At 69.9% G+C, this 18,348-nt stretch overlaps 2 protein-coding genes across 2 annotated transcripts in view; both read right to left on the reverse strand.

Moving 5' to 3' along the window:
* Positions 1–2,933: 2,933 nt before the first annotated feature.
* On the reverse strand, positions 2,934–8,818 carry HGFAC (HGF activator). Its single transcript, XM_062212934.1, has 14 exons — positions 8,667–8,818; positions 8,068–8,248; positions 7,882–7,978; positions 7,706–7,782; positions 7,118–7,240; positions 6,911–7,042; positions 6,338–6,448; positions 6,070–6,244; positions 5,894–5,982; positions 5,207–5,462; positions 4,595–4,734; positions 3,898–4,038; positions 3,683–3,831; positions 2,934–3,180 (listed from the first exon to the last, which is right to left on the reverse strand). Exons 1-14 carry the CDS (start codon positions 8,769–8,771, stop codon positions 2,998–3,000), a joined length of 1,959 nt encoding a protein of 652 aa, XP_062068918.1. The 5' UTR covers positions 8,772–8,818; the 3' UTR covers positions 2,934–2,997.
* Positions 8,819–12,817: 3,999 nt separating this feature from the next.
* The window catches only part of RGS12 (regulator of G protein signaling 12), a 78,703-nt gene continuing 73,172 nt past the window's right edge, over positions 12,818–18,348 (reverse strand). The window contains 3 exon segments of the mRNA XM_062213199.1: positions 12,818–13,861; positions 14,599–14,752; positions 17,128–17,207. Coding sequence (XP_062069183.1) covers positions 13,371–13,861; positions 14,599–14,752; positions 17,128–17,207 — 725 coding nt within the window. The 3' untranslated portion in view covers positions 12,818–13,370.

The following is an 18,348-nucleotide window of genomic DNA, read 5'->3' on the forward strand; positions in this document are numbered from 1 at the left end:
CTGGTGGCCAGGACTACCTGTGCAGGTAGCGCGGGGTCACCATGCCTGGTCTCCCCGCCCCCTCCACAGCAGCCCCGCCCCCGCCTGGCCTGTGGGCTCAGAGTTCCTGGATTTCCCCTCCTCCAAGGCACAGCCCCCACGGTCCAGCCCGAGCTGTCGAAGCCAACTCGGTTCTGCTGGACACCAGGTGCTCTGGGGAGCCTGGCGGGCCCACCCAGGGGCTCCAGCTCTGCCCTCCACGTCTGCCTCCAGCCCCCAGGGCTTCGGGGAGCAGCAACAGAGGGGTCGGAGTGCCGGGCGAGCAGCAGAGCGCCCGTCCACCTGCCGTCCTCAAGGCCACGGCCGCGGGGATGGGGAGAGGAGAGCAAGGCAGAGCCCTGAGGGTCTTCATCCCGTCCTGGCCAGGCTGGGGTCTGCCCCTCTACAGAGGCACACTGGGGCCCGGGGTGGGGGCATACGACAGGGCTGCTTCTGATGCGGCAGCATTGTCTTGCTGGGTAAGGCGATGAGGACCCCAGGCCCCGGAGGCAGCTCTGCGTCTCCCCCACCCCCAGCCGTCACCTGTGCCACCAGCGCCTTCTGCAGAACAGTTGCTGGCCACAGAGCCCCATTCATGCTCCCTGCACGCCTCAGGCCTCAAGGGGCTGGCCCAGGACAGCCGGCATGGAGTCGGGTGGCAGTTGGGGGCTGTAGCCACGGCCACATCCGCTGCCCTGGGCGCCTGGCACTTGCTCGGCCCCCGGGGAGGGGCAGAGCCCGGCTGCATTCCGAAGCGCTGGCTCGCGCCCAGGCTCCAGCCACGTGTGGCAGCTGCACCTGCTGCCACGCTGGCCCGGGGAAATGCAGGCGCCATGGGGACAGACAGCTCCCTCTCCGGCTCCACGTGGCCCCAGGGCTCTGAAAGGTGGAGACAGCTTCCGCCTGTGGAGGAGGAGGCCGGCTCCCACGCTGGCCAGGAACGCCGTCTGTGGCCAGGGGTTGGCTCCGGTCCCTCTGCCTGTCTCCCAGCTGTTAAAGCCAGGGTCGCTGGTTGCAAACACTGGTCTCTGAGCCAGAAGGGGTTAACTAGAAGGCGGTGGGGCACTTGGGGAGGTGGGCAGGAGGAAGGGGCCCTGGCCATGCCACGGTGCAGCCGGAGACCACGCCTTGGGCATGGCTGCCACCTTCAAGGAAGCTCACGGCTGTCGTCAGAGCAGCAGTACTGGCCACGCAGCCACGGGCACTGCGGCCACCCTGCCACTGCCGGCGGCCCTGGCGCCCCATCGGCCTGCTGCCTGGTGCACGTTCAGTGTCTTGGAAGCTCCCGCTTCTCTGACGGTGCTGTGGTCGGGAGCCCAGGGGAACCTACGTCCACGTGAACGCAGGTTTTACAGACTCGAGTGGTGACAGGGACTCAGGCAACTGACACGGCCAGCACCGTGCGCTGGGGTGACCCACTACCGTTCCCAGCGTCCGGGGGAGAAGAGGCCCCCAACTCCCCTGGCCTGCAGTGCTGGACAGCATCTCCCAAGCCTTTGCACTCATCGCTCGGTGAGACAGAGGTGTTAGGGATACACCTGGGTCCCCAGAGTTGGGGGCCGGAGCCCCAGTGAGGCTGTGTTGGGAGCCAGGTCCTTGAAGGTGGTTGTTAGGGCGGGAGGGGCCTCCAGGGTGGGCCCTGGTGAAGGTGGACGTGTCCCTGCCCCCATAGTGTCCTCAGCACACCCAGGAAGGCTGGGGAGGGCCCAGAGCACCCTGTGTGCGGGAGCCCCCAGCCCGGCTGCTGAAGCCCCCAATCGGATGTCTGTTGGGGCGGCCGGGGCGGTGTTGGGAAATGCATCCCGAGTTTCTGTGGGAGTGGGCTTGGAGGCGGGCCCGTGGGGAGGGCCCAGGGTCCGAGGGAGCAGGGAAGGGGGTCCCGCGCTGGCGCTGGCGGCTCTCGCCATGGGACACCCATGCCAGCACCCACCCGGGGATGCCCCAGCCTCCCAGACCATGAGCCAAGCAAGCTCCTGTTGTCTGGCCTTGTCTATTTTGTCACAACCTCATGGGGATAAATGTGAATAATTAGGTAAATTCATAACAGTGTGCATTCCTTGAACTGGCCCAGGAGGAGGAACCTGTCACCAAACAGCCCGTGGAGGAGACGCCAGGCCAGGCGATTCCATGGGCAAATTCTCCCAGGCGATCCGATCCCACCGGAATCCCCCACGGACACACTGAGGACTGCTGTGAGGCGGGGGCGAGCCCAGGGCTGCGGATGGAAGACCCCGGGTGCCGTCAGAGCCACCCCCCGCCTGTCCCCCGTCCCCAGGCACCCCACAGTGTGTGGCCCAGGGAGCGGGGCAGGGCTGGCCTCCGAGCACTGCTCTGCCCCCAGAATCCCTGGAGAAGCGTCTGAGCCGCTGGCCGCCATTCTGTGGCCTGACCCCAGCCCTGTTCTAAGGGGCTGGGCGGCAGCGTCTGGCCTGCGGGGGAGAGGACCCCCTGCGGGGCCCCCAGGAGATGGGAGGAGGGGCCGGTGCACCTGCTCCCCAGTGGGGGTGCTGGAGGCAGGGCCAGGCTCTGGCCACATGGAACAGCTGGAATCGGGCCCTCCTGCAGCCCAGGCTGAGCACGGGCTGGGGATCCCTTGCGTGGCCCGCCTTCCTGCACCAGTGTTGGGGTGTCCTGCCCTACTCCGGCTCCCTGCCCCACACAGCTAGGCCTCAGCGTCCTGGCTGGAACCGGGGGCCTCCAGCTCACAGCCAAGGGGCAGCTGCCCGTCAGGCCGATTCCGCACTGCTGTCCACAGCCTGGGGGAGCCCCCAGGCCCCGGGCCACAGGCACTGCTCCCCTCTGGGGAGGACCTGGCCTGGGCCCCTTGCCTGCCCCACAGGCAGCAGCCACCAGTCTGGCTCTGGCCCAGCCTCCAGCCACGCGGTCCACAGATCGGGGATCAGGGTGGGCGGGGGTGGTGGGATTCTGTTTATTGTCCAGGGCAGGGCCTGCAGAGCAGGTGGGAGGCACCCCTGGGGCTCAGGAGGGAGCCGCAGGCCGCTTGGAAGGCCGAATCCGGTCATTGATCCAGTCCACGTAGTTGGTCACCCGGGTGTAGACGCCGGGCTTATTGAGCCTCCCACAGCCGTCGCCCCAGCTGATGATGCCGTACAGGTAGGCCACGCCGTCCTTCTCACAGGCCAGGGGCCCGCCCGAGTCGCCCTGGACAGAGAGCCGGCTCAGAGCCCCGCCCCCCGCGGCCACACGGCCAGGACTGCCCAGGGCTGTTGGGCGGCTGGGTGGGCGGAAGCCCTCTCCTCCCCCGCCAGGCCGGGCTGACCCCTCCCGCCCCCCACGGCCCACCCCTGCCTCCCCGGATTCAGTGGGCAAGTGCTGGCTCCTGAGGTCAGGGCTGCCACGGGGCCTGGGCTCAGTGCAGGACACGCGGGGTGGGTGACCGGCTGAGTGGCAGGCGCCTGTCTGCGCTCCCTGTGTGAGCAGCGCCCCCCCACACCAGGAGACTCCAGAAGTCCTGGGTGCTGCCCGGCTGGCCCAGCAGGGTCAGGCGCGGACGGGGGCGGGGAGTGGGCGGGGCGCGGGCTGGTCAGGGCTTGGGCGGGGCAGTTGTGGGAGGGGGGGCTGGTGGGCGGGGCAGGGGAGTGGGCGGGGCGGGGCGGTTGTGGGCGGGACCGGGCGGGGCGGGGCGGGGCGGGCTACCGCTCACCTGGCAGGCGTCCGACTTGCAGTCGAAGTAGCCGGCACAGAGCATGTTGGGCGTGATGTCGGCGCCGTACACCTCGGGGCTGCTGCACTTGTGGTCGGCGACCAGGGGCACCAGTGCCTCCCGCAGGACGCTGGAGTAGCCGCTCCCGTCTGCGGACACGGCGGCTCAGGGCGGGCCCCGCAGGCCGCGGCTCTCCCGGCCCCGCCCCCACTCACTCTCGTCCTCGTGGCCCCAGCCGGCGATCTGGCACTTGTGTCCGGCGGGGAAGACGCTGCCCGGCTCGGGCAGGCAGATGGGCTGGACGAACTGGGAGCGCACGGCGCAGCGCTCGCCCCTCTTCTTCAGCCGGATCAGGACTGTGCGGGAGAGGGGTCAGAGGCCAGCGGGGCGTGGGGCCCCGGGGCAGCCACCCCTACCGCCGCCCCCTCTGCCTGCTGAGCCCCGAGCTCGGGGCGTGGGGCCCCGGGGCAGCCACCCCGCCGCCGCCCCGTCTGCCTGCAGAGCCCCCAGCTCGGGGCGTGGGCCCTCCCGGACGGCCACCCCCGCCGCCCGCCCCGTCTGCCTGCCGAGCCCCCAGCTCGGGGCGTGGGCCCTCCGGGACAGCCACCCCCACCGCCGCCCCGTCTGCCTGCCGAGCCCCCAGCTGGGGGCCTGGACCCTCCGGGACGGCCACCCCTACCGCCGCCCCCTCTGCCTGCTGAGCCCCGAGCTCGGGGCCTGGGGCCCCGGGGCGGCCACCCCGCCGCCGCCCCGTCTGCCTGCCGAGCCCCCAGCTCGGGCGGGGCGTGGGCCCTCCGGGACGGCCACCCCCGCCGCCGCCCCGTCTGCCTGCAGAGCCCCCAGCTCGGGGCGTGGGCCCTCCCGGACGGCCACCCGCCGCCGCCCCGTCTGCCTGCCGAGCCCCCAGCTCACCCAGGTCGTGGTCGCTGGGGCTGAACACGGAGTACAGGGAGTAGGGGATGTACTTCTCGATGCCGAACACCTGCGTCACGGCCGTGGTCTGGTTGAAGAGGTGCTGGCCCAGGACCACCGTGACGCTCTCCTTGCGGGGGCTGGGAGGGTGGGGGCGTCCGCTTGAACCCTGGCCCCGCCCAGTGTGGGGGAGCAAGGAGGGGCTGGAGCCCCACCCCGCCTGGCCCCGCCCCACCTCCTGGCTGTCCATACAGCCCCTTGCCCCTGCTGGGCAGAGCCTGCGCCGCCCTGGTCAGCCCTCGACCTCAGCCTGGGTGGTTTCTGATCTGCAGGGAGGGTCTCCACCCACCTGGGGGTGAGCACCAGCAGCCCCGGAGCCCAGCCACCGGCACCAAGCCTTCGCCACGGCTGGGGGCCGGGGACAGCTGGGCAGCCACGTGGGGGCACGTGTGGGGTCCTCACAGCCCCTCCTCACCAGCAGCCCCCCGCCGTGCCCCCGCCTCTAGAAGCTCTGGCAGGGGCGGGGGCTCAGGGGCTCTGAGCAGGTAACAGCGAATGGCCAAGCAGGTGGGGCGTGGGGCAAGGCGGGCCAAGGGGCAGACGCGCGGGCACCTGTTGGAGAAGCAGTGGGCAGCAGACACTACCCAGCAGGTGTGCACCAGGCTCCCTGTGCAGAAGCTGCTCCCGATGTAGATGGCGGCCAGCCAGGGGTGGGAGCCGGGCAGCGAGGAGGAGCCGCCCACAATGCGGGGCCGCAGGAAGCTCCTCTTCTTGTGCCTCTTGCCGCAGTTGGGGCGTCCAGCTGCCACCGGCTCAGCCAGGGTCACCAGCACCTCGGAGACCGGGGGCTGGGATCTGGCCTGGGACTCTGGGGGCAAAGGTCACCGGGTCACAGCTCCAGGGCTGGGGGGCAGGGACGGGCCAGGGAGAGTCCTGTGGGGCCCAGTACTCACCCTCCTTAACCCACGAGGGGCCAGGGCCCAGGCCCTCACTTTCCTGATCCGCAGGGCCGGGGAGATGGACCCTCAGGGGGCTTTGTTCCTGGGACCCCACAGCCCAGCACGTGAGCCCTGGGGGGCACCTGCTGCGCGTCCACTCACCTTGCCCAGCCTCCAGCTGCCTGGCCGGGTCACGGCTGCCCCTAGGGCTGAGCCGCGTGCTGCTCACCCCACTGCCAGCCCGCTCACCACCCTGGGCGCCATGCTCCCACCAGCCTCGGCTTGCTCATCCCTCGGAGCGGGCAGTGGCCGGGGAGGGGCTGGGGTGGGAGGGTGACAACCCCCCCGGGGCCGGGCGCACCGCGGCAGGCCTCCAGGCGGCAGTACTCCCAGGAGAGCGTGTGGTCCTTCATCACATAGCACCAGGGCCGCTCGTCCCCGTCCGGGTTCCTGGGGACACAGATGGTGGCAGGGGTGCCCCCGCCCACGCAGCCCTCCTCCCCAGCAGGGGCCCCGGTGGCCTGGCCTGCAGCTGACCGGCAGTAGGCGTGGGGACCCAGGCCGAGCAGGGCCGCAGCGGCCACCGAGTCCACGTGCAGCTCCTGGTAGAGCAGGTCGGAGTTCCAGGGCAGGCAGCCGAGGCCCGAGGCGGCGGTGTCGGCCACGCCGCGGTACTCGGAGCCGTTCCCCAGGAAGCAGCGCTGAGCGGGCACTGGGGGTGCACGGCAGGCCGTGAGGCGGCCCCGCTGGCTCCGCCCCGCCACTGGCCCTCAGGCGCCGCTCGGCCTCGGCCCCGGCCACTCACCGACGTTGCAGAGGCGACCCGCGTAGCCGGGTGGGCAGGCACAGATGGTGGTCCCGGTGGCCACCAGGAGGTGGCAGGTGCCCCCGTTCAGGCACGGGCTGCTCATGCAAGCTGGGGCAGCACCAGAGGCTAGGCCCAGGCCCTGGGGCCCCGTGGAGGGGGACAGGGTCCGGGTCCCTCCCTGGGGCCCCTGGTGCAAGGGGTGGGGCCCCTGGGGGGACGGGGACGGGGCAGCACCCCTGCCTGGCCATGCGCACCTGTGTGGCGGGCGAGCTGGGGCCCCGTGGTGGGAGCAGGGCCCCTGGTGGGGTGGGGGACCCTCGGGTGGGGTTGGGGCAGCACCCCTGCCTGGCCATGCGCACCTGTGTGGCGGGCGAGCTGGGGCCCCGTGGTGGGAGCAGGGCCCCTGGTGGGGTGGGGGACCCTCGGGTGGGGTTGGGGCAGCACCCCTGCCTGGCCATGCGCACCTGTGTGGCGGGCGAGCTGGGGCCCCGTGGTGGGAGCAGGGCCCCTGGTGGGGTGGGGGACCCTCGGGTGGGGTTGGGGCAGGCACCCCTGCCTGGCCATGCGCACCTGTGTGGCGGGCGCTCTGGCACTGAGCCCGGCCGCCCACGCAGTCACACTGTTCCACGTGGCCACGGTGCACGCGTGCCCAGCGCTCGCCCAGATCCAGGTACTCGTGACGGGTCTCGTCGAAGCATTTCTCTGGGGGCGGCACGGTGCAGCCGGCTCAGCTCGTCCGCCCCCACCCCAGCCCTGGCGGCCCCCAGCCCGGCTCACCTGTGCGGCAGTCCTTGCCGGTGAAGGCCACGGGGCAGGTGCAGTGGAACGACGCGGGGTCCTGGGAGTGGGAGCAGGAGCCCCCGTTGTGGCAGGGGCTGGAGGCGCAGGGATCCACAGCAGCTGCGGGCAGCAGGAGGGGCCTGAGGGGGCCCCCAGGAGGCAGGTCCCCGCCCCGCACTGAGGCAGCGCACCCCCAGATGTGCACTCGGCTCCCTCAGTATGGGGCGGGTCCATTCCCTCCCCAGCGCCTGCCCACTCCCTCTCTCGGCCCCGCCCCCGCGCCTGGGCTTGCCTCTGTGGCCACAGGGCTTGGCGTCACCACCAGGGGGCGCCTTGGCACCAGCAATGGCCACACAGCCACACAGGCCCAAGAAGGTGGGATTCTGGGGACCCCTCTCCTCGATGTTGTGTCCTGAGCTGACGGCCCCACCCCTACTTGGCACCTTGACCCTGATACCCCCTCCCCAAACTAAACTCGTAGCTGGAGCTCAGGCTGCACCCATACACACACACACAGAGTTGCAATACACACACACACAGCTGCACACACACGCACACACACAGCCCGCCAGCCTTGGCACCCACCTGAACCCTCTGGGGGCGGGGTCTCCACGCAGTAGCCCCAGGCCCGGTCCCGGTCGTAGTTGTGAGTCGTGGCACACCTTGGGGGCAATGCCAGGGAGCCATGGGGCCCCAGCGCTGACCCCAGTCCTCCATCCCCCGTGACACCCGCCATGGCCCCCACCCCGCTGGGGACCTACCACTTCCGGTGGGCGCCGCCCGCCGCGGTGCAGGAGTGCAGCATGCGGCCGCCGTAGCGGAAGGGGAACCTGCAGGGCTGCCCGGCCTCCGTGAGCACTGCAGGGGGGGGGGCGGCAGGGCGTGGGGCTCGCGGCTCCACGCGGCCCACCACCCTCTTCTCCAGCCTTCCAGGACCCCGGACCCACCTGGGCCCCCAGGGCCACTGCTCGACGGAACTGCCCTGGGCAGGGGCGGGAGCCCCCCACCTCGGGGTCCCTCTGTCTCCTGGGCACTGGTGGCTGGGGTCTCGGGGGCCACGGAGGTCGCCAGGGTCACGGGGGTCCCAGGGGTCACTGTGGTCTTGGGTTCTGGGGGCTCTGTGTAGTTCTAGGTGGAGCCCAAACTGCTGTGAGGCGTGGGTGTGGGGCGCCAGAGCCGAGAGTCCTCCCGTGGGGTCCCAAGGCCTCTGGGCGGCCTGTCCCCTCCCCCATATGGGGGCTGGTTAGGGTCATGTCCCCGCCCACGCAACCCATTGCCCCAGGGCTGAACCCCAGATTCCATCTGGGCTGGACAGCCCCTCAGGGCCCCCCTGCCCCCCTTCCTCAGATATTAGGGCCCAACAGAGGCCCAGCGAGCGGGTGGCCCCCATACCCACAGGATGGACAGCTCCCTGTGGGCCCAGCCACGTCAGCCCCCCCGGGAGCCAGCTGCCTCACCCCTGGCCCAGGCCTCCCTCTGGCCTCGTCCCAGGGACCCTGAGTGGGCGCAAGAAGCCCCGGGCCACGCGGCGGTGGGGGTCGCTCACCCTGCCGGCCTCAGGCTGCGCCCCTGTGGGCAGCAGCAGCAGGAACAGGAGGGGGCACAGCCTGGGTCGGGGGTAGGGGCAGGGGACCCAGGCCCGGCGCCCCATGGCTTCCGTGAGCTGGCGTGCGGGGTAGCAGGGGGCGGGAGCAGAGCCGCAGGGGCAGGTGGGGGTCAAGGTCGCCTGGCAATGATTAACCCCAGCTGCCTCCCGCGCAGAGCCGTCCCCGGGCGCACCGGCTGCTCTCGGTCAGTGCCCACTGTCCTGGCTCTGACACTGCCGAGCTACCACCCCCAGCCTAGGGCTGCCCCGCCCTCAGGCCCACGTGGGGCCCAGCCCGAGGGCGCCTCCCTGGATGGAGCAGGGGACCCTCCGGGAAGCAGGGGCAGCCCCCCCGGCCAGCTTCAGTGACCCAGCGACTCCCCCGCTTGGCTCCTGGGGACTGGCCTGGCAGTGCGGCAGCCTTGCGGCGTGCCCAAAGCTCCACGTGGGTCCTAGGGCACTGTGGGTGCTGGGTGCACAGTGAGTACTGGGTGCTAGGTAGGAACTGACATAGTGGGTCCTGAGTGCACAGTAGGTATTGGGGGCACAGTGGGTACTAGTACATAGTAGGTGTTGGGTGCACCATGGATGTGGGATACACAGAGGGTACTGGTACATGGTGGAGGCTGGTAGCAGGGCACAGTCGATGTTGGGTATTGGGCATGGTGGGTGCTGGGTGCACAGTGGGTACTGGTGCACAGTGGCTGCTGAGTACACAGTGGGTGCTGGGTGCATGGTGGGTGCTGGTGCACAGTGGGTACTGGTACATGGTGGAGGCTGGTGGCAGGGCACAGTTGATGTTGGGTATTGGGCATGGTGGGTGCTGGGTGCACAGTGGGTACTGGAACACAGTGGATGCTGAGTACACAGTGGGTGCTGGGTGCACGGTGGGTACTAGGTGCACAGTGGATGTTGGGGGCATGGTGGGTGCTGGTGCACAGTAGGTTCTGGGTGCCTGTCTTCCATTCCTGTGGCTTCCCTGGCCCTGTCCAGTGTCGCCCACTGGTGACCACCGGGGCAACCCAAGGGCTCGCCACGCTCTCGGCCAGGGGCTGCTCCTGAGGAAGCTGCTAGCCGACCGCACACCTGCTGCCCCGTGGGCGCCCGGTGACCTGGGCGGAGGGCTGGGCTCTCTGACGCAACCCCGCCCCCACGTGGCCCCGCCCACCAGCCTGGGCCACCCCTTCTGGCCGACTCCACGTGCCTGGTGCTCTTGTTAGAGATTTATTTATTGACTTGAAAGGCAGAGTGACACAGAGGCAGGTCTTCCATCTGCTGGTTCACCCCCAGATGGCTGCCACGGCCAGGGCTGGGCCAGGCCGGAGCCAGGAGCCGGGAGCTCCACGCGGGTGCAGGGCCCAAACGCGTGGGCCCTCGCTGCTGCCTCCTGGGCCGTCAGCAGGGAGCTGGGCCGGAAGGGGGAGCGGTGGGCAGCTGTGCCACACCGTGGCTTTGCCTGCTGTGCCGGACAGGGCAAGGGGACGGCAGGCAGTGGAGCCGCGCCCCCGCCCGCTGACGCCATGCTGGAGAGGGCCGAGGCGCCCTGCAGGCGGTGGTGTGGTGTGGACAAGCTCGGGCACCGAGGCCACGCTCACCACCTGCAGGGCCTGGCCCGGGGCGCCTGCGGCCGCCTCACCCCCTCCAGCCCTCTCCTCCGCCTCCTGCCATCACGGCCCTGGCGGCTGGCCCAGTGTCCCCACCAGGCTGCCCCCGGAGGCCCAGGGGCCAGGCCAGTCCCGTCCTCTCCCAGGTGCTCAGGGTCCCACTTCCCAGGACGCACGCGGCTGCCCCTCGAGGTTGGGGCCCCGCACGTGTGTCCAGTGGGGGACTCCAGGACAGGGTCTGGGCAGCTTCAGACGAAAGTGGCGTGGTATGTGCTGGCCGTGGGCGGGGTGGGCTCGCCGGGGAGGGCTGGCCTTGGGGGCCCGCCGGCGACTGCCCTCCGGGGGCTTGGCTGCATCTCCATGACGCTGCCCCCCGGGACAAGGTCCACGCCGGCAGTCCTGTCCACTGCCAGGCCTCGGCCGCCACGGGCCCCGCCTCCTGTCAGAGAAGAGAGACACTGTCACTTGCCTGGGCTGTCCTGGAACCCGCCAGACCCGCCCACTCCCCGGAACACCCCTCAGCCCTCCCGGGGCAGCACAGCACGCCCCCCTCCCTACATGTGCAGGCCCCGCCCATGCGGCCATCTCCCGGGAGGCTCTTCCAACCCTGCTCCCCTCCCCTCTGCTGCTGTCCCCCAGCGGGGGGAGGGGCAGTGGGCAGGGCGGGACCGCGGGACAGAGGGGGCGTGTCTCCACAGCCTCCCAGCCCCCACCCTGCCTACTGCCTAGTGGGGGCCTGGACCCAGGGGGCGGGGGCCACACCTGGCCTCAAGGCCCTCGGGCCTGGCCCCGGCTGCTCCCAACTCCTGGCCACTGGTGTGCACCTGCCACCCAGCCGCCAGACATGGGTTTTGCTGGGGCCTGAGCAGTCCTCTGCTGGCGGAGCCTAGGCCAGCCCCCGAAGCCATCTCCCCATCTGCTCCGGCACATTCCCCGCTCGGAGGAAGGAGCAGCCGGCCTGCGCCTCCCACGGCCCCTCCCTGGGCCCCCGGGTGCCGGGCCCTGTACCATAGCCCCAGGCTTCAGGAAGCAGCCTCAGGGGGCAGGTGCTGGCCCGTGGCCTCGGCAGCAGCAGCACCAGGGCCTCTGGTCACCAGCAATGCCCCCCCCCCACCAAGCCAAGCCCGCCCTTCCTGCCTGCCCAGCCCAGACAGGCTCTCCTGAGTCACTGGCAGCCCCAGGCTGTGGGGCAGGCCCAGGTGGGGCCTGTCAGCCCAGCTCCCCGCCTGCCCAGAGGGGCACGTCCTCAGCCCCCCAGGCCTGCTGTGCGGGATTCTGGCCTCAGCTCCAGGCCCGGGGCCCACCCTGCTCTGCACCCCCAGTCCCGCCCCCACCTCCCTGTGGCCTTAGAAGCTCCCAGGGCACAGGGGACCCTGAGGAAGACCCCAGGGGGCTGCAGAGGGAGGCGGAGGCCAGGGACCCCGCCATCTGCCCACAGCCTGGGCGTCCCCGTGGCCTTGGCCTTGTCTACAGTGCATCCCGCTTGGCTGGGGCCGGGGTGCTGGGGGGAGGGCAGACCTCTCTGTGGGCCACTTGCAGGTGGAGCAGGGGCCTTTGGTGGGTGCAGCCGGGGGCAAGGTTGTCACAATGGGGCAGGAGCGGGGCCTACGGGGAGACCCCCGGAGGGCTGGGCAGGCCTGGGGGGGGGGTCTCAGGGTGGGTGCATTAGGCACCAACCACAGGGCCACCCACCCAGGCTGCCCCCAGACACCTCACAGTCCTGGGGTGGCCACCCTAGGGCTGCTGTGTCCCCGAGAAAGCCAGGCCCTCCCACTCCCATCACGGAGTCTGCCCTGTGACCTGAGGGCCGGGCCATCTGCCACACAGGCAGACACAAGGGGGCTCCGTGGGAGCCCACCGTGGCCGGGCGGGGCTTGCAGGGCGGGTGCCCCGGGGGCAGAGCCAGGCCCTCAGCAGCTGCTCAGCAGGGCTGGGTCCAGTCTGGGGCCAGGGGGCTCCCGGGGCTCCAGCCGCACCAGGACAGTGGCCTGGCTGCCTTCCCCGCAGGGCGCAGGGCATGGTTGGCCCTGGGTCACGGCCACCCTGGCGGGTTAGGGTGTGTGGACATGAGTGTTGTGGCCACACACCAGAGGGACCCTGGCAGCTGAGACCCTGGGGAATGAAGGCTCCGGGTCCGGGGCCTCCGTCCTTGGCCAGGCCCCTACCCCCTCCTGCGGCTGCTCAGTGCGCAGGGCTGGGCCGGGGGAGGAGAGGACTGAGCTGGCTCTGCCGGGGCCGTCTGGGACTCGGACCGCTCCACACTCACCCCGGCCCGCAGCTTCCTAGCTGGGAGGTGCACCCGACTCCCCCTCCCTGGGAATGTGCAACACCCGAGGGAGGGGCTGTGGCCTGGAGGCTCCCCGACGGCCCTGCCAGGAAGAGGCTGGCTCGGAGACGAGGCGGTGCCCACTGCTGCCCAGGACGGGTCTCCCGGCCCCTGGGCTCCCACATCCCTGGAGTGAAGCGAACGTGCAGGTGCGAATGAAGAGTTTCAGCCGAGTGCAGCGACAGGTCTCGTGTTTATTGGCCTGGACACATGCGTGGGGCCGCGGGCTCCGGGGCCCAGGGAGGTACACACGCGGACATGCAGACGGGCCGTCCCCGCCCCGGGAGTGCAGCGGGGGGCGTCCTTGGCGCCCACAGCGACGGGCAGATCTGAGTGGAGTGCACCACGGCCCGGCCCCGGAAACACCAGAGAGGTGCTGGCAGCGGGGCTCCGGGGACGTTGTCCCTGCTGGCTGCGCCGGGGGCCTCGCTCAGTTCTATGCCCCGGCCCAGGCCGCACCCCCAGCTCCCACGGAAAGCTCGGGCTCCCACCAGAGATGCCCGCGGGCCACTCCGGACCGCTCACTCCAGGACCCGCCACGGGTCTGCTCGCGGCCCGGCCCTGAGCCCCTCGGGACAGGCAGGTGGCGCAAAGCTGCAGGAGCCACGGAGCGCGGCATCGCGTGTGCAGGCTTGGACGCCGCTGCTCCCCAGCCCCTCCTTCCAGAAGAGGGGAAGGCGGCGCAAGCAGCCCAGGAGCCGCCCCCGCGGCGGCCGCGCCTGTGCTGGGGCAGGGTCAGAACGTGGAGGTACCTGGTTGCGGTGGTCCGGGGGTGTCCTGGGGGCTGGGGGGTGGCGGCAGCAGCGTGCTGTTGGGGCTGCCGATGTCGCCCTCCCCCACCAGGGTCAGCTCAGCCAGGTGGTCGTCTTCCACAGTCTGGATGGCCGTGGCCTCCACTTCCGGCGACTGCCTCTTCCAGATGTGCGTGGCCCCCTCCTGTGCGTGGGGGGCAGGGGGCAGGGGCGCGCAGAAGGGCCCGGGAGGCCTCGGCCCAGGCGGGGTGGTCCCAGGAGGCCCGGGGGGGCTGTGGGCGGAGCCAGAGCTGGTGGCGGGGCTGCCGCTGGAGTCGCGGGCCGAGCCCCCCGCCTCGCTGAGCGGGGACGCCTTCTCCGGGGAGCGCAGGGGCAGGCGCAGGAACTCCGGCAGCACCAGGTCCTCCTTCCTCAGCAGCCCACGCTGGTCCTCTGCTCTGCTGCTCTGCGCCTTGGAAATGAGCTCAAAAAACTCTATGGGGAGGGAAGCCACACGGGCCACGATTAGGCTCTCGGGGCGCACGGTCGCCCCACAAAGCTCTGGTCGCCGCGGCCCTGGTCTGCACGTGGCCAGCAGAGCAGCCTCACCCACCAACCGGGGCGCTGCTCTCGGCACTGGAACAGCCACGCGCGGGCTCACACCTGGGCACAGGTGCCGCTAGGGAGGGCACTGCCACGCCCGCCTAAGCCAGCCCCCCCCCCAGGACGAGGCGGACGCCACGGCGGGACCCAGGGGCAGAGCAGTCAGCTGGGGGAGCCCCTCGGGGTCACCCGCCGGGCACCACAGGCCTCCACGCCCCGCCTGCAGCCCCCGCCCGCTGGAACAAGTTCCCCACAGCGTAGACGCCAACTCAATTTCACTTTGGGTTTCAAAACAACCACAGGAGCCTCAGGCCGACGTTTCCTCTCAGCGGTGCAGTCTGGGAGGGGCTGCACTTGTGCTCGGGGCCCATGGGTCTCCCTGGGGCCAGGCTTGCAGCCAGGCCGTGGGACAGCGGTCGGTTGTGATGCCCTGGGGGTGCCGCTCTTTGGTGAAGGACCTTCTCTCCCTGCCAGGGTTCCTGGCCCCCCCAAGCCCGGGCCGTGCCGCCCCCGGAGCTCTTGTCAGGGCTGGGCGTGGGAGGGGGAGGCCAGGAGCCCACCCTCGGTCCCCCAGAGCAGGTTTTGACGCCTGTCACTCAAGATCGTGCAAGGTGGAGAAAGACACGTACCCTCCGCTTCGTCCAAATTAATTTTCTGATATTTTTTTTTCCCAATCTTTGCAATAGATTCTTCTCTCTTTGAAAGCCGGGGATCCCTAGCACCTTTTCCATTGTCTCCTTTTATTTTAATAGAATTAGACTTGCCTAGCGCTCGCTCCTCTCCCTGCGTCAGAAGGAAAGCCAGAGCTCGGTGTACATCCCGCACAGGGCAGCGCCAGGCCACACAGCCCACCCGCACACGCGTGCCAGGGACGCACAGCCCACCCGCACACGCGTGCCAGGGACGCACAGCCCACCCGCACACGCGTGCCAGGAGCGCACAGCCCACCCGCACACCCACACACCCACGCACATGTGAGCCAGGGACACACAACCCACCACACACACACACACATGCGTGCCAGAGACGCACAGCCCACCCCACACACGCGTGCCAGGGGCGCACAGCCCACCCTGCACACGCATGCCAGGGGCGCACAGCCCACCCCACACACGCGTGCCAGGGGTGCACAGCCCACCCCGCACACGCATGCCAGGGGCGCACAGCCCACCCCACACACACGCGTGCCAGGGAGGCACAGCCCACCCCGCACACCCACACACCCACGCACATGTGAGCCAGGGACACACAACCCACCAAGCACACACACACACATGCGCCAGGGACACACAGCCCACCCACACGCCCACACACACGTGCACACATGAGCCAGGGCCACACAGCCCACCCGCACACCCACACACCCACGCACATGTGAGCCAGGGACACACAACCCACCAAGCACACATGCACACACGTGCCAGGGCCGCACAGCCCATCCTGCACACGCACACCAGGGACACACAGCCCACCCCGCACACATACACATGTGCCAGGGCTGCAAGCCCACCCCAACCACCCACGCACATGCACACACGCGTGCCAGGGACACAGCCCACCCCGCACATGCACACACACACGCCAGGAATGCACAGCCCACCCCACACACCCACGCACACACGAGCCAGGGCCGCACAGCCCACTCCGCACACATACACATGTGCCAGGGCCACAAGCCCACCCCAACCACCCACGCACATGCGCACGCCCATGCGCACACACGTGCCAGGGACACAGCCCACCCCGCACACACATGCACACATGCACCAGGGACGCACAGCCCACCCCGCACACCCACGCACACACGTGCCAGGGACGCACAGCCCACCCCAGCACAGAGTGAGCCGGAGGCTGGCATTCACAGCTGGGAGAGACCCCCAAAGAACGGGGTGCAACCCTGAGCAGGAACCTCAAGGGACAAAGGCTCATCAGGGGGGCCAGGGGCTCATGGAGCTGCACCCTGGAGGAGGGGGGGCTGGTGGAGCTGTACCCTGGAGGAGGGCTGGTGGAGCTGTACCCTGGAGGAGGGGGGGCTGGTGGAGCTATACCCTAGAGGAGGGGGCTGGTGGAGCTGTACCCTGGAGGAGGGGGGGCTGGTGGAGCTGTACCCTGGAGGAGGAGGGGCTGGTGGAGCTGTACCCTGGAGGAGGGGGGGCTGGTGGAGCTGTACCCTGGAGGAGGAGGGGCTGGTGGAGCTGTACCCTGGAGGAGGAGGGGCTGGTGGAGCTGTACCCTGGAGGAGGGGGCTGGTGGAGCTGTACCCTGGAGGAGGGGGCTGGTGGAGCTGTACCCTGGAGGAGGGGGCTGGTGGAACTGTACCCTAGAGGAGGGGGCTGGTGGAGCTGTACCCTGGATGGGGGCTGGTGGAGCTGTACCCTGGAGGAGGAGGGGCTGGTGGAGCTGTACCCTGGAGGAGGGGGCTGGTGGAGCTGTACCCTAGAGGAGGGGGCTGGTGGAGCTGTACCCTGGAGGAGGGGGCTGGTGGAGCTGTACCCTGGATGGGGGCTGGTGGAGCTGCACCCTGGAGGAGGTGGGGGCTGATGGAGCTGTACCCTGGAGGAGGGGGGGCTTGTGGAGCTGTACCCTAGAGGATGGGGGGCTGGTGGAGCTGTACCCTGGAGGAGGTGGGGGCTGGTGGAGCTGTACCCTGGAGGAGGGGGGGCTGGTGGAGCTGTACCCTGGAGGGGAGGGCTGGTGGAGCTGTACCCCGGGGGGGGGGGGCTGGTGGAGCTGTATCCTGGAGGGGGTGTCTGGTGGAGCTGTACCCTAGGGGGGGCTAGTGGAGCTGTACCCTGTGGGAGGGGGGCTGGTGGAGCTGTACCTGGGGGGGGGGCTGGTGGAGCTGTACCCTGGAGGGGGGGCTGGTGTAGCTGTACCCTGGAGGAGGGGGGGGCTGGTGGAGCTGTACCTGGGGGGGGCTGGTGGAGCTGTACCCTGGAGGGGGGGCTGGTGGAGCTGTACCCTGTGGGAGGGGGGGCTGGTGGAGCTGTACCCTGTGGGAGGGGGGGCTGGTAGAGCTGTACCCTGGAGGAGGAGGGGCTGGTGGAGCTGTACCCTGTGGGAGGGGGTGCCTGGTGGAACCAGAACCGTAGCCTGGCGGGGAGGAAGCAGGGCGGGGTCTTTGCAGAGCCGCAGGTGGGGTGCAGGGAGGGGATTACCGTAGCCGAGTGACTCCTGGATCCGGAAGCTACAGCCACGTTCGGTTTGACTGCTACACCTCTCTGTCTCTCTGTGGATGCTGAAAGAGACAAGCTTTATCCGACAGGAAGTCACAAGCGCATCTCAACAGTGAACACAGCTCCGCCACAGCGCTGCAGGAAGCCAAAGCGAGTGGCTGTCCCTGCGTCTCGTGCTGGCCTCGGCCAGGCTCCGGCACTTGTCCCTGCCCAGTGCAGGTGGCCCCTGGGGCCGGTGTGCAGGACGGCAGTTTCTCTGCACACCTAGCGACACTGAGCGCGCATCCCACGCGCTATTTGGGGCTTGTATTTTTGGTTTTTAAAGAATTTATGTATTTGAAAGGCAGAGTTACAGAGGGAGAGAGAAATCTTCCACCCTCTGGTTCACTCCCCCAAAAGGCCACAATGGCCAGGCCAAAGCCAGGAGCCAGGAGCCTCGTCTGGGTCTCCCAAGTGGGTGCAGGGGCCCAGGGACACAGGCCACCCTCTGCTGCTTTCCCAGGCACACTAGCAGGGAGCTGGATCGGAAGTGGAGCAGCCGGGACTCCAGTGGGCGCCCACGTGGGATGCCGGTGTGGACAGCGGCAGCTTCACCCGCTAGGCCACAGCACCAGCCCCCTCCATGTGCAGGTGACTCGGCTCCCTAATGCCCAGGTGCTTGAGTGCCAAAGCCGTGGTTTGGCGGCACTGACAGGGTGGAGACGTCCATCACGGGGAAGCAGCCAGGTGCTTGCAGCTGCCGGGGCACAGCGACACCCCGCCTCTGCCTCCCCCTGGGCACGCACCACGAGCCTCCCAGTGCGAGCCAAAGCCAGCCCCTCCTTAGCCCAGCCGCTTGTCTCACGTCCTTTGTTAGTGGGAGCAGGAGCTGAGAACGACGCGTCTCTAGACAGGACCTCCACCGGCATCACGGTCGAGACCTCTCTCCAGCCCAGACCCAGCCAGACGAGCACCCTGCTCCACACAGGGCTGCGCAGCCCCCTCTGACCCCTGGAGCCGGCGGGAGCCGCAGAGAAGGCACGGGCTGCGCCGGGGCCACCAGCCACCCAGACACCGGCATTCTCTACAGCAGGGCACAGGCTGGCGGAGACCCTCCCCTCTTCAGCGAGTGGGGGGCTGAACGGGAGCCCCACTAGCAGGAGTCCCCAGTGGGGCGCAGACAGGTGTCCCATGCCTGCCCTATGCGATGCAGCTCAGGAGCCC

This window comes from Lepus europaeus, chromosome 16 (genome assembly GCF_033115175.1).
Source record: "Lepus europaeus isolate LE1 chromosome 16, mLepTim1.pri, whole genome shotgun sequence".
NCBI lineage: Eukaryota > Metazoa > Chordata > Mammalia > Lagomorpha > Leporidae > Lepus > Lepus europaeus.

What these genes read in the sequence shown, in the direction of transcription:
- HGFAC (XM_062212934.1), bottom strand. Translation starts at nt 8,771, where the DNA reads ATGGGGCGCCGGGCCTGGGTCCCCTGCCCCTACCCCCGACCCAGGCTG. An exon ending in GGCGGCGCCCACCGGAAGTG is followed by an intron (nt 7,783 to 7,881) that starts GTAGGTCCCCAG and finishes ATTGCCCCCAAG; the next exon opens with GTGTGCCACGACTCACAACT. An exon ending in CCCCAGCGACCACGACCTGG is followed by an intron (nt 4,039 to 4,594) that starts GTGAGCTGGGGG and finishes TCTCCCGCACAG; the next exon opens with TCCTGATCCGGCTGAAGAAG.